The following is a 25941-nucleotide window of genomic DNA, read 5'->3' on the forward strand; positions in this document are numbered from 1 at the left end:
GCAACAGGAGAGAGACACGGGACATGAGCGGGGGGGTGGGGGGTACAGGAGACAGACACGGGGCATGAGCGGGGGGTGGGGGGCAACAGGAGAGAGACACGGGACATGAGCAGGTGGGGGGAACAGGAGACAGACACGGGCATGAGCAGGGGGGGCAACAGGAGACAGACACGAGCATGAGCGGGGGGTGGGGGGGTACAGGAGACAGACACGGCGCATGAGCAGGGGGTGGGGGGCAACAGGAGAGAGACACGGGGCATGAGCGGGGGGTGGGGGGAACAGGAGACAGACACAGGGCAAGAGCGGGGGGTGGGGGGAACAAAAGAGACAGACACGGGGCATGAGCGGGGGGTGGGGGGCAACAGGAGAGAGACACAGGGCAGGAGCGGGGGGTGGGGGCAACAGGAGACAGACATGGGGCATGAGCGGGGGGTGAGGGCAACAGGAGACAGACACGGGGCATGAGCAGGGGGTGGGGGGGAACAGGAGACAGACACGGAGCATGAGCGGGGGTGGGGAGAACAGGAGACAGACACGGGGCATGAGAGGGGGGTGGGGGGCAACAGGAGACAGACACGGGGCATGAGCAGGGGGTGGGGGGCAACAGGAGAGAGACACGGGACATGAGCGGGTGGGGGGAACCGGAGACAGACACGGGGCATGAGCGGGGGGGCAACAGGAGACAGACACAGGGCATGAGCGGGGGGTGGGGGGCAACAGGAGAGAGACACGGGGCATGAGCGGGGGTTGGGGGGCAACAGGAGACAGACACGGGGCATGAGCGGGGGGTGGGGGGAACAGGAGACAGACACGGGGCATGAGCGGGGGGTGGCGGGAACAACAGAGACAGACACGGGGCAGGAGCGGGGGGTGGAGGGCAACAGGAGACAGACACGGGGCATGAGCAGGGGGCGGGGGGCAACAGGAGACAGACACGGGGCATGAGCGGGGGGTGGGGGGCAACAGGAGACAGACACGGGGCATGAGCGGGGGGCAACAGGAGACAGACACGGGGCATGAGCGGGGGGTGGGAGGCAACAGGAAACAGACACGGGGCATGAGCGGGGGTGGGGGAACAGGAGACAGACACGGGGCATGAGCGGGGGGTGGTGGGAACAACAGAGACAGACACGGGGCAGGAGCGGGGGGTGGAGGGCAACAGGAGACAGACACGGGGCATGAGCAGGGGGCGGGGGGCAACAGGAGACAGACACGGGGCATGAGCGGGGGTGGGGGGCAACATGAGACAGACACGGGGCATGAGCGGGGGGTGGGAGGCAACAGGAGACAGACACGGGGCCAAGAGCGGGGGTGGGCGGGAGGGGGAAAGAGACACGGGGCCAAGAGCGGGGGTGGGCGGGAAGGGGAAAGAGACACGGGGCCAAGAGCGGGGGTGGGCGGGAGGGGGAAAGAGACACGGGGCCAAGAGCGGGGGTGGGCGGGAGGGGGAAAGAGAAACGGGGCCAAGAGCGGGGGTGGGCGGGAGGGGGAAAGAGACACGGGGCCAAGAGCGGGGGTGGGCGGGAGGGGGAAAGAGACACGGGGCCAACAGCGGGGGTGGGCGGGAGGGGGAAAGACACACGGGCCAAGAGCGGGGGTGGGCGGGAGGGAGACAGACACACGGGGCAAGAGCGGGGGTGGGCGGGAGGGAGACAGACATACGGGGCAAGAGCGGGGGTGGGCGGGAGGGAGACAGACACACGGGGCAAGAGCGGGGGTGGGGGGTTACAGGAGACAGACACGGGGCATGAGCAGGGGGTGGGGGGCAACAGGAGAGAGACACGGGGCATGAGCGGGGGGTGGGGGCAACAGGAGACAGACACGGAGCATGAGCGGGGGTGGGGGGAACTACAGAAACAGACACGGGGAATGAGCAGGGGGTGGGGTCATCAGGAGACAGACACAGGGCATGAGCAGGGGGTGGGGGGCAACAGGAGACAGACACGGGGCATGAGTGGGGGGTGGGGGGCAACAAGAGACAGACACGGGGCATGAGCGGGGGGTGGGGGGGAACAGGAGACAGACACGGAGCATGAGCGGGGGGTGGGGAGAACAGGAGACAGACACGGGGCATGAGCGGGTGGTGGGGGGCAACAAGAGACAGACACAGGGCATGAGCGGGGGTGGGAGGAACAGGAGACAGACACGGGGCATGAGCGGGGGGTGGGGAGAACAGGAGATAGACACGGGGCATGAGCGAGGGGGTGGGGGCCAACAGGAGACAGACACGGGCATGAGCGCGGAGTGGGGGGTACAGGAGACAGACACGGGGCATGGGTGGGAGCAAGAGGAGACAGACATGGGGCATGAGCGGGGGGTGGGGGGAACAGGAGACAGACACGGGGCATGAGCGGGCGGTGGGGGGTACAGAAGACAGACACGGGGCATGAGCGGGGTAGTGGGGGGCAACAGGAGATAGACATGGGGCATGAGCAGGGGGTGGGGGGCAACAGAAGAGAGACACGGGGCATGAGCGGGGGGTGGGGGCAACAGGAGAGAGACACGGGACATGAGCGGGTGGGGGGAACAGGAGACAGACACTGGGCATGAGCAGGGGGGCAACAGGAGACAGACACGGGACATGAGCGGGGGGGTGGGGGGGTACAGGAGACAGACATGAGCGGGGGGGGTACAGGAGACAGACACGGGGCATGAGCAGGGGGTGGGGGGCAACAGGAGAGAGACACGGGGCATGAGCAGGGGGTGGGGGGAACAAAAGAGACAGACACAGGGCATGAGCGGGGGGTGGGGGGCAACAGGAGAGAGACACGGGGCAGGAGCGGGGGGTGGGGGGCAACAGGAGACAGACACGGGGCATGAGCGGGGGGTGAGGGCAACAGGAGACAGACACGGGGCATGAGCGGGGGGTGGGGAGAACAGGAGACAGACACGGGGCATGAGAGGGGGGTGGGGGGCAACAGGAGACAGACACGGGGCATGAGCGGGCGGTGGGGGGTACAGGAGACAGACACGGGGCATGAGCGGGGGGCAACAGGAGAGAGACACGGGGCATGAGCGGGGGGGTGGGGGAAACAACAGAGAGACACGGGGCAGGAGCGGGGGGTGTGGGGAACAGGAGACAGACACGGGGCATGAGCGGAGGGTGGAGGGAACAACAGAGAGACATGGGGCAGGAGTGGGGGGTGGGGGGGCAACAGGAGACAGACACAGGGCAGGAGCGGGGGGTGGGGGGAACAACAGAGAGACACGGGGCAGGAGCGGGGGGTGGAGGGCAACAGGTGACAGACACGGGGCATGAGCGGGGGGTGGGGGGCAACAGGAGACAGACACGGGGCATGAGCGGGCGGTGGAGGGCAACAGGAGAGAGACATGGGGCATGAGCAGGGGGTGGGGGGAACAACAGAGAGACACGGGGCAGGAGCGGGAGGTGGGGGGCAACAGGAGACAGACACGGGGCATGAGCGGGGGTGGGCGGGAGGGGGAAAGACACACGGGGCAAGAGCAGGGGGTGGGCGGGAGGGGGAAAGACACACGGGGCAAGAGCGGGGGGTGGGCGGGAGGGGGAAAGACACACGGGGCAAGAGCAGGGGTGGGCGGGAGGGGGCAAGAGCGGGGGTGGGCGGGAGGGGGAATGACACACGGGGCAAGAGCAGGGGTGGGCGGGAGGGGGAAAGACACACGGGGCAAGAGCGGGGGTGGGCGGGAGGGGGAAAGACACACGGGGCAAGAGCGGGGGTGGGCGGGAGGGGGAAAGACACACGGGGCAAGAGCGGGGGTGGCCGGGAGGGGGAAAGACACACGGGGCAAGAGCGGGGGTGGGCGGGAGGAGGAAAGGCACACGGGGCAAGAGCGGGGGTGGGCGGGAGGGGGAAAGACACACGGGGCCAAGAGCGGGGGTGGGCGGGAGGGGGAAAGACACACGGGGCAAGAGCGGGGGTGGGGGGGAGCGAGACAGACACACGGGGCAAGAGCGGGGGTGGGGGGGAGGGAGACAGACACACGGGGCAAGAGCGGGGGTGGGGGGGAGGGAGACAGACACACAAGGCATGAGCGGGGGGTGGGTGGGAGGGGGAGAGACACACGAGGCATGAGCGGGGGGTGGGCGGGAGGGGGAGAGACACACAAGGCATGAGCGGGGGTGGGCGGGAGGGGGAGAGACACACGGGGCATGAGCGGGGGGTGGGCGGGAGGGGGAGAGACTCACGGACATGAGCGGGGGTGGGCGGCGGGTGGTGAGAGACATACGGACATGAGCGGGGGTGGGCGGCGGGTGGGGAGAGACATACGGACATGAGCGGGCGGCGGGTGGGGAGAGACAACACGGACATGAGCGGGCGGCTGGTGGGGAGAGACAACATGGACATGAGCGGGGGTGGGCGGCGGGTGGGGAGAGACAACACGGACATGAGCGGGCGGCGGGTGGGGAGAGACAACACGGACATGAGCGGGCGGCGGGTGGGGAGAGACAACACGGACATGAGCGGGCGGCGGGTGGGGAGAGAGAGACAACACGGACATGAGCGGGCGGCGGGTGGGGAGAGACAACACGGACATGAGCGGGGGGTGGGCGTAAGGGAGAAAGACACACCGGGCAAGAGGTGGGAGGAACAGGAGACAGACACGGGCATGAGCGGGGGTGGGGGACTTACTGTGCAGGCGGGATACAAAGCCTCTCATGCGAGGAACAAAGATGGCGGGCGTCTCTGAAGCCAGACGCACTGCACGCTTCCACGCATCCAATGAGAGAGCACGTCAGATGTCCGCTGACATCACGCAAGCTGCTGGCCCAATCACCGTCCTGTCCGCGGAGCGAACAGGGAAGTGTGTCCGCGAAGCGAACACAGATATCACTAATTTTTTTCACTTACATTTTTGTCATTTTTTTAAAAACTACTGGACGGATTTACACCAAATAAAGCAAAGCACGCTTTCGGGACCAAGCCGCCGCTCCTGCCGCTAATTTGGTGTAAATCCGTCCAGCGGTTTGGGCTGTAGGCGTGAGCACAGTTTTTTCCCATTATGTCTATGGAAAAAAAAAAAAGTTTTGGGACCCCCCTATAACTTTGCCCCCCCTGGACGAATCCTCACCAAACTTTGCAAAAACATTCAGAGTGACCCAACTACTTTTTTTGCAAAGTTTGGTGAGGATCCGTCTAGGGAGAGCGAAGTTATTATAAGCCACCCAAAAAGTGCATGATATATATATATATATATATATATATATATCTTACCTGGGCCAAGGTAAGGAAAGGAGGAACATCAGTGACTTGTCTGCCCATGAAGACTCCCCGAGTCAGTTTGCAGTTCAATGATGACATCTCCATAGTGCCTCCTTGCGTGACTCATCCTTAAGGGCTTTGTCATGGCATCTAAGCCGTTCTCTTGCAATATCTATTTAGTGACATCATTTTTCAGTGGCATGTTTTTCTATAATGGGGATTCAACGCAAACGTAGCAACCAAAGTACCAAGAGCGGAATCTGATTAAATGGGATATTAGAACCGTTCCCCTTCGCTATTGAGACCCTGTTATGTTGAGATATACCAGTTCATTAAAAGAATGCACTCCAGCCTTAAAAACTAGCATGCACACAGTGCAGAATAACCATGTTCTGCGGAAATACTGGACCAAAATACAATGGCCCTGATTTACAAATGTTTTGTGCTGCACAAATCTGCCGTCAATGGATTTGAGCGAGTAGATTTGTTTTTGTGAATCAACACACGGTCAGAATACCGGCATGGGTGTGCCGTGGGATGGCTGCCACATGTACTACGGTGTGCAGCAATCCCAACAGGGGTTACCCTGCTCTTGATCTCGCCAGTGAAAATGATTTGATTTGTTTAGACTCTTCTGCACTAGCCGCTCCAGGCCTTGAGGGCCAGATCCATGTTTGGTTTTCAGGATATCCCTCATTAATATTCATGAGATACTGTTGCATGCAATGATTCTGAATGTCCATAAATTAATATTAATGAGGAATATCCTGAAAACCTGTCCGGATGCCTGGACTTAGACAAACCAGGCACTAGGGAAGGAGGGGAGCGTTATGATTTTACATGCAGGACCCTCCCCCTGCGTATTGGCAGCCTCGTATCAAATTGTGAGGCCCAGAATAAAGCTTCCACACCACTAAGTGGCAATTGTAATAATGTGGGAGATTCCCCGGTATAGGAATGAATGGAGCTTAAATGAAGGCCACATAACTCTGTTGTTTGACTATTTTCGGGTAATGTATTGCTTGCGTTTTGCAAATCTTATTGAATGCAAAACATAAAGTAACATGACACCCCCCAATTCCTGTTTTGAACTTATTTCATTAAAATGAACCACTTATAAAATGAACCACTTTTCATGCAAGATCCACGTTCCTTCACTACCAGACAACACACCCAAAGTGCACTTCTGACCTCAGAGCGCTCACTTCAGAAGCAAGGATTTCATTAAAGGCAATGATGTTGCCTTTGTCAATTGGAAAGAGCTCCTTTGTACAATGAATTCTATTTAGGGAGCAGTGTTGAATCGTGCCTTTTGAAGTCGATGCCAACAGGATGAGATATGTGCATTTTGATACAAAACAAATGCACTGTGCAGGGAAGATGTCAGAGCAAGACTATCAAGGAAGAAAAGCAGACTGGCCATGACACGGGTGTGCCAGAGCACAGCACTTGCTCCCAAGGACGCGCCAGACAAGCGCCCCATGATGTGTTCTCGGGGATAAGGAGGGGTTGGTGATGAGGTGTGCGTTCTGTCACTGCCAGAGCGGGGTGATCTTCCCGACAAAGTCCTACATATAGAAATGGCTAGAAAAGAAGGCCTTAAACACGCCATTCCTTTGCACACAAGTCCGACATTAGGCAGAGTTACATGCGACACTCTCATGCAGCAAACGTGCACGCTGATTTAGTAAACGTGTAATGAGAGAAAAGTGGGGCACGGGCATTCACAACAAAGGAATTCTGACCCAGCACATGGAAAATGCATAAACTTGAGTGAGAGAGAGAGAGAGTGTGTGTGTGTGTTCATTGGTCAAACCGTTACTATCAAATGCAAGAGCAGTTGGCCAACTCACCATAGTTTCCCAGTATAAGCCCAGCATCGAATTACTTATTTTTACAAAAAGGTTGGTTGTAACGTGCGTTTTCTTTTCTCCACTCCCCCCCCCTTATGCTTTATGGCCTCCCTGCGCTCCCCAGTCCACTCCCCTCTTAGGCCATTCATCTACTGTACAGGCTGGAGGGAGGGGACGGGGGTGGCATCCGGGATATCTGAAGCCATTTGGGGGTTTGGTTGCATTTATCCCCTCTCTGTTATCTTTTCTTACATTATATTGCATGCCCTTTTCTCCTCCCCTTTTACCCCTAATGCCCTCCCTCGTCCCATTCCACTCGTGTACAGGGTAGAGGGTGGGGACAGGGTGGCACCCGGGATCACAGAAGCCGATCGGGGCTCTGATTATATTTATGCTCACTGTTATCTTATATTATATTATTTTCTGTTGCAGTATGGGAACTTTTAATTTGACAATTATTTTAATTATTCTCTAAAGAAAGATCTTGAAAACAATATTATACCAGTAAATCAAATAGCAAGGCATATGTATGTATACACATTTTGGGGGCACTAAGGGCCTGATTTACAGAAGCATTTTACAATGGCACATTCCAAAAGGGCACAGGTGCACAAGTATTGTATACTATTGAATTATTTTAAACTCTTCCAGATTTGTGTGTCAGTATGAGAGAGAGAGAGAGAGAAATCAAAATATCACCTTCAACATGCTTTGCAAAAACAGAGAATAATTCTCTAGCAGTTAACCATGCAAACAATACGTGAAAAAATGCATCCAGACATATTGTGTTATACTCACCCATAGCTGAAAGTCAAGAACATGGTCTTATGTAAATGCCATCATGTTTAGGAATGCTATACATTGCTTGCACTACCTTATGTCTAAGAAGCAGTACACTAAATAATCAGAAATGTATACTTTTAAAATTCAAATTGTGCATGCTTAGGCAAAGAGTGACACATATTGCTTTACAACATTACACATGTTAAGTTTAAGTCTGCAAACACTACCTAATCTTTAGAGCATAAGAGATTCAAATGCTACCACAACATTTTACATGACAATAGAATGCATGTTTCTTCTTGCATGTGATACAAATGCACACATGTACAATGCTGTTTTAGAATCTAATCATGTATATAAAAATAAATGCCAACTGTGTAAGGCAGCAATAGAACTACTGACATGTGTGTTGGTTATGTTGCACACAATTGTCATGATTCGTACAAAGCGTAGGCCAATTTTGTATGGCTGTTTACACATTTAGTAGAATTATATTTTACAGTGTGTTTCTGGTCAAAGTTTGTCATTGATACTAGCAGTAACAAAAGTATATACATTTGGAGAAGCTAAACTAATTGCTAATTAATGTATTTACATTTTGAAATTTTGATTTTTAGTGAGGAAATTTAGATATGTATCATTGTTGATGTGTGATTAATTCATTTTTAAATGTGTGTAAAGTTTAATTCACAACTCACACTGAATACAAAAATAATTTTAAAAAGTATATTGTAATTGGCTATTTTTCCATATACATTTCAATTGTTTCCAATGGAAAGATTTGCTTGAGCCACCTCTTACTGGACTGGCTTCACCAGTATGCTTATAAAGTCACAGCACTACGAGCATATGACATGTTAAATCTACATCAGTATGCCAGTCTAGCAATTTCACTGGATCACCCTTTGGTCTCAAATATATATCCACAATTTTCCTCAAAATGGAGTTGACAGCTTTTTTTGTTGTCCTAAAAGAGATACCAAAAAAAGATGAAGTCCAAAGACACAAGGTGAAGTGGGATCTGGTCAGTTTACTTGCAATCATTTTACTGGCGATATCAGTGCAACACAGATGAATGCAGGTTGCTGTGGGGGTGGGAAGTGTGAGAAGAAGACCATTGTCTCCAGGGACCCACAGTATTCTCTGTGCCTTTCTGATAAAATGGTTTCTGACCTCCGAACCCCCATCAAAAATAAAAAGAACGAAGGGCAGCCTAGATGACACCTCGATAATTTGCAGGAAATGGTTCAGGCAGCAGAAAAATCCTAAAAATACGTATAAAAGGAGACCAGAGCCCAGTACAGCCAGGAAAGGAAACGCAGCATTATCAGCAATGGAGGCCAAGGAAGCAAGTGTGGAGGCTAGGAGTGATTCAGATAACCAGGTGCCTGCAAAGAGATTTGCAACAAAAAGTGGACCTGCAGACAAAAAAAAGATAAATAGTTACACCTAGGTGAACATGCCTCAATGCTAAAAGTCAGGCAGGACTAGGACAATCAAGCATTATAGCCAGGGATCAGGCAGAACTATGCCATTCAAGCATGATAGACAGGGATCGGACAAGACTAGGACATTCAAGCATTATGGCCAGAGATCAGGCAGGACTATGCCATTCAAGCATGATAGACAGGGATCGGACAGGACTAGGACATTCAAGCATTATAGCCAGAGATCAGGCAGGACTATGCCATTCAAGCATGATAGACAGGGATCGGACAGGACTAGGACATTCAAGCATTATAGCCAGGGATCAGGAAGGACTATGCCATTCATGAATGATAGACAGGGATCGGACAGGACTAGGACATTCAAGCATTATAGCCAGGGATCAGGCAGGACTATGCCATTCAAGCATGATAGACAGGGATCAGACAGGACTAGGACATTCAAGCATTATAGCCAGGGATCAGGCAGAACTATGCCATTCAAGCATGATAGACAGGGATCGGACAAGACTAGGACATTCAAGCATTATGGCCAGAGATCAGGCAGGACTATGCCATTCAAGCATGATAGACAGGGATCGGACAGGACTAGGACATTCAAGCATTATAGCCAGAGATCAGGCAGGACTATGCCATTCAAGCATGATAGACAGGGATCGGACAGGACTAGGACATTCAAGCATTATAGCCAGGGATCAGGAAGGACTATGCCATTCATGAATGATAGACAGGGATCGGACAGGACTAGGACATTCAAGCATTATAGCCAGGGATCAGGCAGGACTATGCCATTCAAGCATGATAGACAGGGATCAGACAGGACTAGGACATTCAAGCATTATAGCCAGGGATCAGGAAGGACTATGCCATTCAAGCATGATAGACAGGGATCGGACAGGGCTAGGACATTCAAGCATTATAGCTAGGGATCAGGCAGGACTAGGACATTCAAGCATTATAGCCAGGGATCAGGCAGGGCTAGGACATTCAAGAATTATGGCCAGGGATAAAGGAGGGATAGTGGGACAATCTGGTGAACTCAGTGTGAATGCTTCTCCATGGGCACCATTTGCTCAACTATGGTGAGTGGTGACTACTTGCACTTCTGCTTACCCATTTAGAGCTCTGCGTTGGAGTCTTAAGGATGTACATGTTCCAGGTCCAGATTGAAAAGTAATGGGCACACTGGATTTATAAGGGGGAAAGAGGATACAACAATATAAATTACATGTTATATCTCAGAGCTACTCCTCCAAATGAGGAGCGATCGGGGTCATGACTTGTTTGTACTCTCTACCAGTGGGTTTTCACTTAAAACCCATGATATATGCTTGGTTATGTTACGTTTTGTTAGGTGGATTCTATAATGTATGGCACAAGGACATTCTTGCTGCTATGAGAGAAATGCGGGTGAAGAGAAGCAGTATGCTAATTAGAAATGTCATTTTTTTCAACAGCTTCCTGAAGGTCAGATGACCTGGACAAGTGTTTACTTCATAGACTTGGGACCAAATAGGACAATGTGTGACCTCTGGATCTGCTTACATACATCCAGACAGAAAGCTGCCCAAAGGGGATCTCAATGACATGGCAGGCAGATATCTGAGATGAGAGGAAAGAGGGACCATGGCTCAGAAATGGAAATCCCTTCCCAATTCAATCTCTTTGCAACAAGAGTTCTCTGCTGCATCTATACACAGTGTAGTGTCGTTACTGTTTCTTCTCTTGTTTCCAAAAATAGGGTGCCTGGATGGCCTTGATCTTCCAGACTAATCTCAGCATATACAAAAACAATGATCAAGGCCATCATGTCATTTTACTCAAACAATGTTTTATTCATGTGCTAAGAAGATAAAACAGAATTAATCTATACACATATCACAAACAACAATTACATCATTCAACATACTATCTGTGATGATATCCTCATAAAATCCAGCTTATTTTGACATAAGAAAAGCAACATAAGTGGGTAGCGGTTAGGTCAAACCTATATGTGTGAAATGTAATGAACAACCCTCTTTTATTTCACGGGTCAATCCAAATGTATTAGTCTTTGTTTTGATTTTTGACCTGCCCTTTGTTTGCAGTGTCATTAGTGGTTCTTGAAAAAAGTCAACACAGTGTGTTTCAGCCGTCTTCAGAGTTTCCGTTCTCACTCCTGTGAATATGCGCCCTTCATCAGGACATAGCTGATTTACGTAATACAAATGAATGTATTTCTGTGTCAATCCAGTAGTATCCAGCGTATAGAGGAGTTGCATTGATGGCCCCTTCCTTGTATGCAGCCTTTGAAATGTGCTGATATCTATAGATTACAAACAGGTTGGCTGATTTGTAGCGACCTGTTTTCTATATCTCCAACGATTCCTTGTGCAGTCTAAGTATTCATGCATGTCACGGACACAATCCTCCTTGATTGAATCGAACGCAGGTCCCTCGAGGACTACCGTCTATCTGGGCCCCCATCATTTTTTGTTTCTTCTCTTGTGCAGCCAATCTCCATCATTATATGGATATCTGCATGTGTACTCTTTGGCAGCTGAGACAAGGGCCTTCATAATGCAAACAAAGAGGGTTTCTTGTTCGTTATAATCATTACCAGGCAGAATTATGCATTTCAGCACCGTGTGCTACAATGGAATCAAGCGGCTAATGGAGAAGACTGGCATGGGCACAAGTGGAAGATAAGAAGGACTAGAATAGAGGCAAAAACATTGCCAGCTATTATTTGTGGGACCTTCTTCAGTGGACAAGGGACCGCACAACCTGCCAATATGCCGACAGAAGAATGGGAGATGTAAACGGTCTAAACCAGATAGCAAGTTAGCCAAGATGATATGTTGTGAAATAAAAACATAGAATATAATTATGTTGGTTCAAAATATTTATTATTATAGTGTAAATGGGTTATGGTGTTTCTCAGTTTCTCCGTCTTTCAATATGTTAGTGAAACTGCACTGTCTCTGGGCTCTCCTCATCCTTTCTGATTTCAGGGTGTTGTGTGTCTTTCCAGTCTCATAGGATTTTGTCAGCCACTTCTCTCCTTCTAAGAGGTATATTATTCACCAGTCTCATAGACTTACATTAGGCCACTTATAGATTCTAGGGGAGGTGTGAGACTCCAGCAGCCGTAATGCTGTGTTCGGCCCTCTGAGGATTCAGGGTATGTGTGATGCTCCAACAATCTCAGTAAATTAATCATCCCTCTCTCAGGTTGCAGGGTAAGTATGATACTCCAGCAGTGAATAGGTTATTCAGTGTTCTCAGGATGCATGGTATTTGCTAAATGTCAGCACGCTTGATGGCCTCTTCATCTTCTTCATGTGCTCTTTTAATGGTCGATACTCACATAGTTCCTATGTTTCCTGTGGCCATGGGTGAGAAGGATATACAGCCATTTTCTGCTTGGCATTCTGGGACTTGTAGCTTTCCCAAATTTCAAATGAAAACCAGAAACACTACTAGTCCCAGAATGCAAAGGGAAGAAAAAGACTAGGTGGCCCTCTCGCACATGGCCACTGAAAACTTGCGATCTCTGTACTCTGTCGTCTCCAATGGTTCTGTTAGTGTCTTTATAAACTCTGTGAGACTCAGAAGCCTTCTTGGAACTCTAAGCTTCTCTTCATGCCCCCAGGATGTTTCAGCAGCTCCACCATCCTCTCACGTTGCTCCTCTCTGTCTAGTTTCTTCTTGGCCAATCCTCTTCCCTTCCACCACTTCTCTACGGTGTGTTTCTTCCATTGTCTCATAGGCTTCTGTGAGCTTAGGGCAACCCTATATTCCATCGGGTTTCTAGAAGTGATATGAAATGTAGAAGGAATGTCAAGAAGGGATGGAAACCCTGTAGCACTCCCAATTTCTACTTCAGCCTCTCAAAACATAGGGTATGTGTTATGTTCTGTTGTTATATTATCCAGATTTATAAATCGCACCTTCACCAACAGGGGCATCATGGTGCTAAGGCTGAGGACTAAACACATGGCAGCGCCAAGCAGCAGAAGCGAGTTTAGGCCAACAACAGAAAGGTATTCAAAGCCTGCCTGAAGGAGAGATGATCAGTAGTCTCCTGAAGAAACAATACAATAGAATTCCAAAGCAGGGCTTCTGCCACAGAGAACGAACAACTACCCACTCAAGAATATTTGAACCAAGGAACCACAATGATCAGGGAGGTAGAGGAAAGTAGAAGATGAGGCAGAACATAATGTCTTAATTTGGCGGGTATAGACTCAGGGCCTGTCTCATAAAAAGTTGGTGGACCATACACAAAGCCTTGAACTTAACACGTGGAAGCCAGCGCAAAGAGTTAAGGATCTCAGAGCCTGAAGACTGGCGGGCATCACCAATGTCCACTCTGGCGGTCGAGTTCTGGAGCACTTGCAACCTTTGGACAAGAAAGGAAGGCTGTGCCAGAAACAAAGCATTACAGTAATCAAGTGAGCCTGAAGTAAGAGAAGAAACTACCACAGGATGAAGAAAAGAAGGGAATTAGGAAAGACCTTGCAAAGAGTCCGTAGCTTAAAGTGAACGGATTGGCAAACAGCACTAATCTGCTCCTTCGTGGAGCAGATTAGATTCTAACAGTCTCAATTGCTTCTTCAGTCGTATTGTGATTCAGGGTAGGAGTGAGACTCCCACAGTCTCAATGGCTTCTTCCACTGTCTCAATGTGCAAAGTACCTATGTTACTTAGCAGCCCCATTGAATCAATAGCCCCCTCAGGGCATATGTGTGATACTCCAAAATTCTCAATTGCTTCCTCAACCTTTTCACACGTTTGTGTAAAGGGTTAAAACTCATTAAACTCAAACATTCTGCATTCCATATGAGCTCAGGTCAGCCCTGTATTCCCTTAGGATTTCAGGGAGTGATGTCATAAGTAGAAGCCAAGGAAAGGAAGATACACACATTCTTTCCAACATTTTGGATTCCTTAATCTGTCAGGCAATACAATCCAGGTTCTTGGTTCACTTGTGTGGTGCAGTGTGTCCCTGCAGCTTACGAGAGACAATAACACTTGTTGCGAGTCTCCTGCCTGCAAAAGGGAGGAAAGTCCAGCTAGATGTGTGAGCAGGAGCCAGCTTGGGGGAGGTGTTTGCAGACAGCGGTATTGTAAATTTATTCATCAGACAATGGGTGCCTGGAGGATAGGTTTGGAATGCAGAGCAGAAGGGCAGAACACTGGAATGGACTTTACAGTGAGTGGTGATCTCAGCAACTGAATTTGTCAAAGGAAGCGAGGAGGCAGAGCCAGCTTAACCAGAAGTCATTAGATTACTCAAAACTGCAAAGGTATTCTATCAGTTATACCCCGTATTCCGATTAAATTTGATTGACTGCAATGAAGGAAGGGATTTGGTCCCATTTGGTATATAATTTAGGAAGAAAAGGAAAAGGCACTGGCTTTCTTATCAGCGGCTACTTTTGTGCTTTCTAGTCTGGTGGAAGTCAGCTTACTGTTGAGTTCAATACTTGGTGAAATAAGTGAACTGAGTCACACGTAGGTATAGTAGACTTTACTAGGTTGACACAGGAGGTAAGTTTACATGAAGCAAGTAGATTAGGTATATAAGGAGGGAGAGACATCCACCGGCCCCCTCATCATCTAAGTTCAGGCCCTAACTGACTTCGGGGACCACACAGACACAGTTCATCCATAACATTCCACACCAACATTCTGTCAGGGGCTCATACACACAGATCTATCAAGCAGGAGGAAAAACACAAACATAACACTTACCTTATGATTCTGCTATTAATTCAGAGCTATCAATTTCTTTATTTTTATAAAACAAACTTCTTCATACTGTAAACACTGTACTTGCTTTCTGGAAATAGATTGTCAAAATGAACATGTTTCGTATATGTCATATATTTTCTGTTCTGTGAAGAGTTTGGGGAATTAAGCATTGAAGCAGACTTTCGATAAAAACTTCTACAAACAGAAAAAGATTTAAAGATGGCTCAAGCAAACCTGTTTTTGGAAAAAGCAAGTATAAGAATGTTCTCAAAACATACCTGTACTCGTTTTCTCGAATGTTCTTTAATGCATTCAGTGGTGTGAATGGGAAAAGTGTGCAGGCAACTTTCAATCTATATCGTGTCAATGCACCTTCTTTGAGAACTATACCAGATACTTGAATTTAATATCGGTGTAGTTTACTTAGATGTTATTTAATGATGATGTAAAGAGGGCCAATAAGATACATTTTATGAAGATAAAAAATCTCTATCAGTGAAGAAATAAAGGGATATATTATTTCACATACTGAAACGTGATCCAGCGTACAGTCTACGAAAAACAATCTCACTTGAAAGAAGCAATAACATTGGTCATTTCAGTGATAGGGAGACACATCACATCCCACTTTTGATGTAAACGAATGTCCTCGTTGATGTGTATGGAACATGTAGTTGCATTAATAAAAGCTCTCAATGCTCAGCAAAAAAGACATTTGACATATATGATATAAAACGTTTCATAGATGAAGCAACTGAAAGAGAGAAGCTACCTTTCCAGCTCGGCAATCTGCTTATCTTTGTCATTCCTCTCCTTCTCCACTTCCTCGAGGATTCCTAGGAGTCTGTCAACTTCTGCCTGAGTCTTGCTGCATTCTTCCCTGTAGTAAGACACTTCATTGTCAAGCTGCTTCAGCCTATCTGATAGCTCCGGGTTCATCCGAGCCACTTCCTCTGCTTCCTGAGCCTTCAAGTTGAAATTGAAACAAATGGCCCTTAGACAGATTGGTGGGAGCAGAAATGGTGCCTCAAAGTCACATTATGGAATCAGGAAAAAAAAAGACCATGCAGGGTCTGTCAGCAGTGGCCAATTTCAAATTAACAAAGGAAACCGCGTCCTCCTTCTAGAGTAAAACGATAGGACCTGATTCACAGAGCATTTTGCAGAGCGAAAGTGTGCTTGTGCCTTTCTAAATGCACAACTTGCACCCAGCTCAAATTGTACCTGATTGCTGAAACATTGATGATAGGCCATTTGAAACCAGCTGCAATCAAAATAATTGCATCTGCAATGGGATATGCATATGCAAAATGGGTGTGTCAATAGTGCTGTCAATTGTAGGGCAATGCAAATGAGGCACACACCTAAATATGCACATTGAGTAAACCCTCTTCTAAAAACAAAAAGAAATAACGTGTTCCTGTAACAAATTGCCTCCATTTCCACCTGGCGGAGATCACTTTTCACACGTGAGCCAAAAGGGCAGGAACAAGTGTCACTTGTCAATGTTTGAAACATTGATTTCCCAAAAGTGATTGGCTTTCAATGCAGTTTGACACCACATTGATGTAAAACTGTTGAAATAAAAGATGTGCACTTTCCGTCATCCTGCGTTAAGTTGAACTTAAGTTAAACTTGAATGGACTGCCTCCTAGTGATTTGAGTTGTTTCTGAGAATCACAGTCATTTCAGCATCCAAAGTGTGGCAAGTGCATCTTGGCCAGATAAGATTCTTTGTGAGTCACTATGCATGAGGATGTTGTATGTGGCCGCAGGTGCAAATTAGGCCTGCTGAAATGTGCATGTGAAATGGATATCTTTCAGAATAGATGACTATGTTGAGCAAAAATGCAATGGATCCGTATGTGATCAAAAAACATTGTTGTATCCATGTGCAAACGCTATAAAATGGTGCGATGCAGTTAATCTGCGTAAGTAGAAAGATATATTTAAACATTAATCCATTGGCAATGTGGCATGATTTAGCTGAAAATTATACCCAACAGTTTTTATTTCCTGATTCCATATAGTTTACATATTAGCAAAATAAATCACCAAGGTGAGTAAGATCTTATTGAATCATTCAGGAATACCATGCATGGATGGGTGACATTTTGACAGACAAGCAAGTACCACATGGAAGCAGAACTGGAAACACTGAAGAAGAGTCACCAACAAAAGTGCATTCACGTTTGCACTTCAACGCTCACAGACAGGTGGGAAGAGAAGATGGCACAATATTTAGCCTACCCCGGGTTTTCCATTATCCCCAGCTGTCATCTTGAAAAGCAAGCGAGAGAAAACAAGGCAGGCAAGCAAGGAAAAGAACTTTAGTCTCAAACCAAAACATGCATGATGGTAGAAAAATAATAATACCAAAACTGTGGTTAGCAGGTTGGAATTCTTTGCATTAATTGAATAGAAAAGGACATGTCAATGTCAACACATTATTAGAACAAACGCCAATTAAAAACGTAGATTATTCAAATAATATGTATTTTTGCTTTATTTATCGCTACCAAGAAATATTTGGTCCCAATATATCAACATGAGACGCTTAATATGACTTCAAAGCTTACAAGTATCTCTTATAGGTAGGTTTTCCACATACACTCTCCGAACGGCAATGCATCAAAGTGTCATATTCATCATGATACCCAGGTGTCAGAGAGAATGCGGGTCAAATTGTTTTCTGAAGTGACTTGATGTTACTGTTAAATAAGAATGGCCAAAGGAGAGCCCTTTAGAAATAAGGTTTGTGTTAGGGCAGTTGTTAGATCCTAGTGGGATGGTATCTGCACTGTTTGGCGTGTAAGATTTAATCCATTAATTCCATAAACAGTAGATAAACCTGGGATTGCATGACTAGATTGCATCTAAAATGCTTAATGCACGCTTAGAGCGCATTCAGCATAGAAGATAAGATCTAAGCCCATAATATCGAACCGGGTGCAGGGGTTGCGGGGATGTCCATTGCATCTCCAGTTCGTTATTATGGGCTGTAGGGTTTGCGGGGGTTCCCCCAGATGCCCGCATACATTATAGGCAGTGCAGGGGACAAACAATCAAAATCTCAAAAGACTGAATTACAAAATGCAGGCTAGTGGACTCCGTGATTTTGTAATTCGGTCTTTTGGGATACAATATTATAACGAGCATCCGATAAACATGTGTGCACTTCAAAGGTAAAGGCTTCTGAGAGGTCCAGAAGTAAGCCAATGGGTAGATGGCCTTCACTTGCTGATGTGGATAACCATCCCAAATGTCCTGCAAGGCATTCTGATCCAATCACATTCCTAACAGAGTTTGGCTTCAGAAGCTGATTTAATAAATAAGTTAATGGTGAAATGGCATTGGCTTGTAATCTGCCTGACTTTGCAGGTTAGAGAACAGGTTGCTATTGCTTACTATTTCTAGCAAAGTTATGGTCACTGATCTTGTTCTAAATGTGGGTCTAAATATGTGCGTGTGTCTATGTCTGAGTGTGTTTTCATGAAGGAGAACACAGACACCATATGCTGGGCCTGTTGTCCTGGTGCAAGACTCATCTTGCAGGTGGGGTTAGGTGTGGCACTTTTAAATGACCATGTGGCGTATTGTCAAGGGAACCTTATTGTTTGACCCTTTTTTTGTCTTGAAAAAGGTTTGACCTCAAACACCAATGTTCACACAGGATAAGAAAATAACTGGAATGTCAATATCCTAACCAACAGATAGGTAACTGTTAGACAAAGACGAAGATAACCAGCCATCAGAAAATCATAAAGCATAAATGTGGCTAATAGGTGCAATATGTAATCATCACAGTGGAGAAGTGGAGAGCCAGATTTAATTACAGTTTTGTCAGTGTGCAAGTTAATATAGATTCACTCCTCTGGAAGGATCTAAATTTGTTGATTAACAACCAATCCAATTAGTAAGACATGCGGTACAGTGCCTGACTTGAAATGGATTGAACCTTTCCTAAGGACCATAGTCAATTCTCCTAAATTGATGAGTAAATAATATAACCTGCTTCCGCGCTTGGATTGGTTGATTTGGGGAGATGCGAATTCCACTTAGATGTCCATAGACAATACAGAAGTATAGGCGTTGTCTTTGTCTCTATGTATTTGATTGAAATGTTTTGTGCAAAACCAAACCACGTGGTTTAGTCTGATCACTGCCCAAAAGAATTAGGAATAGAAGATGGACATGCTACACCGACCAGGTTAGCTCTAATATGGATTCAAAGTTTGAGATGGACTGACCCTTTTAGGCTGGGGCAAAAGCTAGATTTACATATTTTTTTCTCCATATTTGTAATTGCATAGCGGACTAGGCAATGTAAACTTTGGAATGCTGCTGTCCAGTGAAAATTCCATTGTTTATGAGTAATTCAAAACATTTCCTCTATCACTCTTCAGTGTTGCATAAACCAATGTAAATGGAATGGGTAGGCCAAGGATTGGCTTCTGAGCTGGCCGGCCCAGTGTCTGAAGCTGCATTTCATTGACAAGACCCTATGGAGTTGTATGTGGTGTTGTACAGTTCAGACTACTTAAAAAAGCCTGCTCAAATGGTTTTTAAAAGTTATAACTCCGATTGTGCGATGTTATCTTTGCATCTTTGTCCCAAGTGACAGCAGTATCAAACATATACATATGTTCACTTCCCTACTTAAAGTTGCAGAGGTAGAAAGTAACAATGATGTATTTCACTGACAGGCATTCTATTGGGTCTCATAGTCCTCGTTGTGGGCACTATTGATGAAATTGGTCTTGGGAGGCAAATGGGTAGTTTCGATTGGGGCTCTGTCTTCTAGTTGTGTGTCAATAATGGTGAATAGCTTAGGGCCTAATACACATGGAGCTCTTTGATGACATAATACTAATAGGACCATCACTGCATTAACCATACGTAGAGTAAAGCCTATAATGTTATACATTGATAATGCTAATTGTACAGAGGATCCAGGGCTGGCCATATGTAACATTGAGAAACAAGTGAATTTTTGTGGTCAACATGTGATATATTTGCTGAATATATCCAGATACACTATAATTACAACTACTATATGCAAGTCCTTGTCATCTTTCATTAACGCATACTGTGTTTGGGAGCAGTGATGAGTTCAGATGCAATAGTTTAACTACGACACACTTTTAACTAAGAACCAAGAACTACTGAAAAAGTAGACAAATGTCCTAATTTCAACAATAGTAAAATCGGAGAAAAGCTGAAACACACTTCACTTTATCAGTGGCTTGCCTTTACTTATTCAGGTCCCAAACATCATCTTTAAACAACTGGAATGCCTGATTATCACTTTTTTGTTGCCACACAGGGAGCTTAATAGAACCACACCATGTTGGAAATTTACAATATATAGAAAGGTGTTCTCCCTCTATCAATGTCCTCGGGTGGCGAGCATGCTGGGGCATTCTCTGACCAAAGAACAGGCTCAGAGTATTGCAGATACCAAAATGGAACATCTCTCTACTAGCACCAAGTAGAGGCAGGGAGGCAGCACCATAGCATGCCTGGAATCCCACAGATAATGGCCATGTGACTTCCCAGACTCATCTGTATCCACTCACCCAGACATTTCAAAACTCTGCTTCTCTTATTTGGACAGGTGATTTCTTGAAGGTAGGAGCAGCTCAATGGCAGGAGCCCACATACAGGAAGCACACTTTGGAAAGAGATGGGGCCTATAATTATGTCAAGCTACTGATTGTTCACTTGTTCTTCAAGAAACATCTTTGCACTTCGTAGAAGAAGCCCTGTAATTCCACGTTAACATCAATTGGTTGGGGTGTCTTTGGTAGTAAAAGTGTACCAAAAAAGGTGGTGGACCTTGGCAGGGGACAAGGTAGATGGCAGCATAGTGCCGCATGTGACAAGGCATTGTTGCTGGGGAGGGTTGACAGTCAAGTGGGTGGAATGGGAAAAAGAAGATGATGCCCCTGTGTTGCTTTTATTCTTATTTTTCTCATTAGATCAGTCCGTGGAGAATGTATATATTGCCTAGACTCGCTGATCATAACTCCACTTAACTATACCTCATACCTAACATCTACCTGAACAGATGATGCTTCAACAGCAGCCGGGACTCGAAAAAGCTTTGTCTGTTAGGAACAGAATTTGATCATTTCTTCTGGATCCCAAGAACGAATCTCTTCTTGCCTGCCAGGGTTTTATGCATTAATAGGCTGTGATCCTCCATAGGCTGAAGATTCCATCCTAGGATAGACTATCAGGCTATCTTGAATGTAGACAGGAGCAGTTGGATGCATTTGAAAAGATGAAAAGACTTTTAAGCTGAATTGTGTACTCTGCTGTAAGCCACAGCTACTTTCTGTGAACAGCTTAAACACAATCACTTTTCCTTCATTCAGAATTCAATCCGTTTTAAGCCACCTGGATTACAATAGGTTTCACTGAAGTATCCCTCGGGAGTGCAATACAATTGTCCAAGAGACCAGTCACTGAGGCTCCTTATTCAACTGTACACTTCTTCAGTCGATGGGCATGAGTGGACAAATCCTGTATATACACTGAATATTAAAATAGTATCCCTTGAAAATCTATCGGAACCTAAACTATATTGTCTTTGCATTTAACCAGATATCTCAACTTCACAGGTTTTCCATAAATGACGGGGAGATGGAGAGCGAGGAGAGAATCCTTCTTAGTGTTAGCAGGACATCCATATCTTCCCCATGCCTAAAATGCAGCAAGCTAGAATCCATCCAGGCTATGTTATCTATGTTTCGTAAATGGTTGGTCATTTTTCAATTTAGCTGCAACTGCAATAGGATGGTAAAGTGAAAAGGCATTCTTTAACTTCAAAAGGTACAGTTCTGGAATGGTTAAAATGGTTGTAAAAGCCAGTGAAACTGTTAACACATAACAAATAAAAATAGTGGGACTCCAGTCCTGACCGTTCCGCTCACATTGATCTCTGGTGGTGCTAGTATATTGCAGAACTGCTTTATAGTACCTTTGAAATCATTTTTCGCTTTGCTACACATTTCACCTTTGTTCACAATCAAAAGGATGTTGAAAAACATTTGTTTTGGTTGAAGGTGTGTCGCAGTGTCCTGCTGAACAGTGTATTTACGTTGTTTTCTAAGGTTGCATATAATCTCTGCTGTTTTTATGCATTTGTTTCTCAAACATATGTTTAAGTGTGCCTCTTTCAGTTTGATTCGGAAGATGGGCACTTGCACAATCAATCACTTTTGCACAATTAGTAAGGGCACCTGTGGTAACATGGAAGCTTCCCAGATGCTTGCCAATGATCAGCAACAACTATTATCCCTTTGTAATTTAAGATTCGTAACCATTGCATTTCACTGCTTTTTATAATTTGTCAGTTTATTGGCATCTTATTTATACATGGTAATGTAATGTTTAATCCGCCAGGGTCCATCTTGCTTAATTTCCAATCGTTGATGTTCAGCTACACGTCATTTGGTCATATGTATTTCATATGCCCATCCTTTATTGACTGTGTGGATCCTTAAGGATGTGCTGTGAGATCCATCCTCATGTTGTCTTACAGGCCGCTGCATTTATAGATGCTAACTGTACTGCATGGAATAAACCACTGAATAAAAAGAGACTCCAATTAAAGAGTAGATTAATAATTTATTTTAAATCCGTCATATGTAGCATTGGCAAGCTAGGCACTGCTTCACCAATAGCATCCCCTAGGACAATTAACTTGCAGAGTTTCTACCCTCCAGATCATCTACTTCCACTGGGACACTAGAAATCGCCTAACCCGTGCACGGGGAGGAGGCAATCAGAAATTATGCTGCCAGCTATTTCGGTCAAAGTGTGGCCATAGCAACGCTCATTGTTTTGGTCTTAGGTAGGGAGCATCAACCTTTATGTCACAAGAGGCACTGCACCTTCTTCATTGGGGTGAGATTAGAAGCCACATGGGCAGATGCCGTAAGCACTCAGGTCAATGCGATAAATATCAGGCTGCGGTAGATGATATTGCACTGCACAGTAATCACTTTCCTTCAAGGGCTTACACTAAAGCTCTTTACATAGCAGAGTAGGACTCGGGTCTAAAAAACACACACAAATGGAGGCACAAAATTGCAGATGGTGCACACCATGGTCATAGGTGGTAACAGTTTACCCAGGAGGCTACAATTTTAATAAAATATAGAAAGGGTAGGGGTAAAACAGAGAGATACAGGGAGAGATTTTTCACAGTTTGTGATCTGAAAGAAAAAGGAATATTCAAAGGGAAGAGACACAATTTGGCAAGGAGAAAAAAAGTTAGTTGGAAGATGAACATTGACAGAGGGATTGGGGCATGATAAGCCCTGGATTTAAATACAAAACAGAAAAAACAAAGTTGTTTTTACAAAGTCAGCCAATGTAGCAAATTTAATGACTTGATATATGGGATGAAAAGAAAGGTTTAGAGTGCAAGCAGATAAACCAACAGAACGAGAAAGTCTGTTGCAAGTAAAGCGGACAAATAGCAGAGTCATTTAATAAGACCGTAATTTGGAATGCTGTTGGCATTTAATGTTCCTGTCAGCATTTCCGCTGCATGTTGTTTTTCCCCGCCTCCTACTACTTGAAAGGTGGGGGATCAGAAATGACACTGCCAGCAATTTCAGCTACAGCCATTTAAACCTCACCCTCAGGATAATACCTGTAAACATATATGTGAATTGATTAGGATTTACTTTCCTAAAAAACGATAATTGACTATATTTTGCAAATGTTTTAGGGCGATTCATGGGCAGAAGAAAGTAAGAATTAATTGATGTTTTTGAAGTGCTGTGCTGCTAGATGTTGGATACATCCATGAATGGTGGATCACCATTTGATGATATTGCGATGTAAACCCAGATGTGAAGGAAGACTTGTTCATAAAAGTGAAACCGAAAAATATAAAGCAAGAACTGATAGCAGAAAGGCGTGATGTATTTCTGAAGAACTGGCCGGGTATCAGGACAGTGCCCAAGTGGATCTGCACATAAGCATAAGGTTCAGAGAGATCAGGCCAGTAGCAGAGTAGGGCCAATTTGAGTGATCTGCACAGAGACACGAGAGAGCCTCATTAGAAAAAAAGACAGCAGCAAACGTGGCAGAGAACCTGGGGACAAGAAGTTCAGACATGAAAGCAAGACACAATGAAATGAGGTGATTAGTGGCTGAAAGAATGGCAGCTGGGCTGGGGAGCAGTTCAGAACCCATTGAGGAGATGTAGAAGGGAACACCATGATGGCAATCTGGAAGCTGGTGATGAACAAAGCGTTTGATACATTTAGAGAGAATGGTCAGAAGAGAGACTGGAAATGAGTTAGAATGGATCGCAAGAATAAGGGAAGATTCAGGTAAAGGAGGACAATCATCTCATGCTTGAACGAGTCAGGCAATAACTCAGATAAAAAGGACAGACACAAATCTGCTGTAAGGTATGAGAAGATGGCAGAGCTGGAGAGACATTAAAGAAAGCAGAGAGTTCAGTGTTGACAGGTGTAAAGATCAAGAATACAGTGTTTAAGGACGCACGGGAAGTGGGGAGAAGACAGAACACATGCATTTTAGATACGCCCCAGGTAATTAGCAAATCCAGTGGCCGATATGGAAGGATGTGCTCAAGAGACACGGGTTATTCTAGATTTAAGCGACATGGCATTGAAAGCAGAACATGAGGTCATGAAGACAAGAGGGTTCGCTGAATATGAAACTGCTGCTGGAGATTTTGGTTTGAAGACCTTCTCCCTATAAAAGGAATTCATTTGGAATGTTTGGCTTGGTGGATGCTCGAATATATATGGACTGATTTCCTGTGTCCACCAATAATGGGAAAGTATTTTAAATATTACTGCACAGGGGCAAGTAACCGTATCATTTTGCAGGATTGTTCTGCAAGCGACAACAGGGGCTTATCACATAGGCACGTGTATTTATGCTGCAGTGTAATGCCCTTGGAAGAGATGAATTGCAGGGAGCAATCCTATCCATAGAAAAAGCAGTGGTAAAGGCCTTTCTGAGCTGTTTCTCTGCAAAGGCAAATGAGCAGCACGAGCACTTCACAGCATATTAAAATGATTTCATGAACCACCATAATAGTCCTACTGCTGCAAGCATATTATACATCGTTCAGGTGTCACATAAGAGAAGAGGACGCAAAACGACTCTACACCAGACCTTACAGTGGCAAAACCAGCCCAACCACTACATCTCTGCTGCACCAAGTGAATACGAGCAGCCTTTGCTTTTCTTGTATCTGGTGGTGGCATCCAGCCATCATGGATACTGTACTCGAAGGCGGGATCATGCATGGTGATTGGTTATTTGCAATGGGCAAAAGCGAGACTAATGGGGAGCTTCAAACCAATCAAATATGGAAGACTTTTAGGCTTGTGCTCCTCACCTCCACACACTGTGTGATTCAGTAGTAGACCCATGGCTGTCTACTGCTACTACTAGACCTCCACTGACAACCGGTGGGATAATATGGTGCTTAGATGAAATTGGTAGCAAAACGATAGCTGGGCCGGTGTTTAGCTGAATTGATTGTATACCAGAGAAGCAATTTCCAGCATCAAAACCTTTTTTTTCACATGTCTGCACCTTTCTTTCAATTACACTCGTGTAATCATGTCTAATGTGTTCATTTTCAGTCGGTGGCTAAACTCCAGAATTGTGTGTATTTGACATATTTTGGGAGATTGAAGCCAGTGTATTCTAAATAGCAGCCATATATATTTTGACAGCTATTTTTCTAGATCAATGTTTTTGTAGCATGTGTGTTTCCTACTGACCAATTCCTTCTGTTGCACTCTATTTACATGCTGTGGTCATAGGTTCACAGATCATTCACCACTTGATAACACAATTGGTCTTCATGCAGGACTTATTCTGAATCACCTTCTAAAGAACAAATGTGTAATAGTAATCTGTCTGTTA

At 46.2% G+C, this 25941-nt stretch overlaps 1 protein-coding gene across 14 annotated transcripts in view; it reads right to left on the reverse strand.

Annotated features, from left to right (window-relative positions):
* The window catches only part of ERC2 (ELKS/RAB6-interacting/CAST family member 2), a 4434974-nt gene that overhangs the window by 2193268 nt on the left and 2215765 nt on the right, over nucleotides 1-25941 (reverse strand). For 8 of the 14 annotated variants that reach the window (XM_069643656.1, XM_069643655.1, XM_069643652.1 and 5 more), the window contains 2 exons: nucleotides 17254-17283; nucleotides 15776-15969 (listed from right to left, as the gene is read on the reverse strand). In XM_069643656.1, coding sequence (XP_069499757.1) covers nucleotides 15776-15969; nucleotides 17254-17283 — 224 coding nt within the window. Of the gene's footprint in view, nucleotides 1-15775; nucleotides 15970-17253; nucleotides 17284-17379; nucleotides 17407-25941 lie in introns of all 14 variants that reach the window. The other 6 variants (XM_069643659.1, XM_069643651.1, XM_069643661.1 and 3 more) reach the window with 2 other exon arrangements.

Source organism: Ambystoma mexicanum, chromosome 2p, assembly GCF_040938575.1.
Source record: "Ambystoma mexicanum isolate Mex_15411 chromosome 2p, UKY_AmexF1_1, whole genome shotgun sequence".
Taxonomy (NCBI): Eukaryota; Metazoa; Chordata; class Amphibia; order Caudata; family Ambystomatidae; genus Ambystoma; species Ambystoma mexicanum.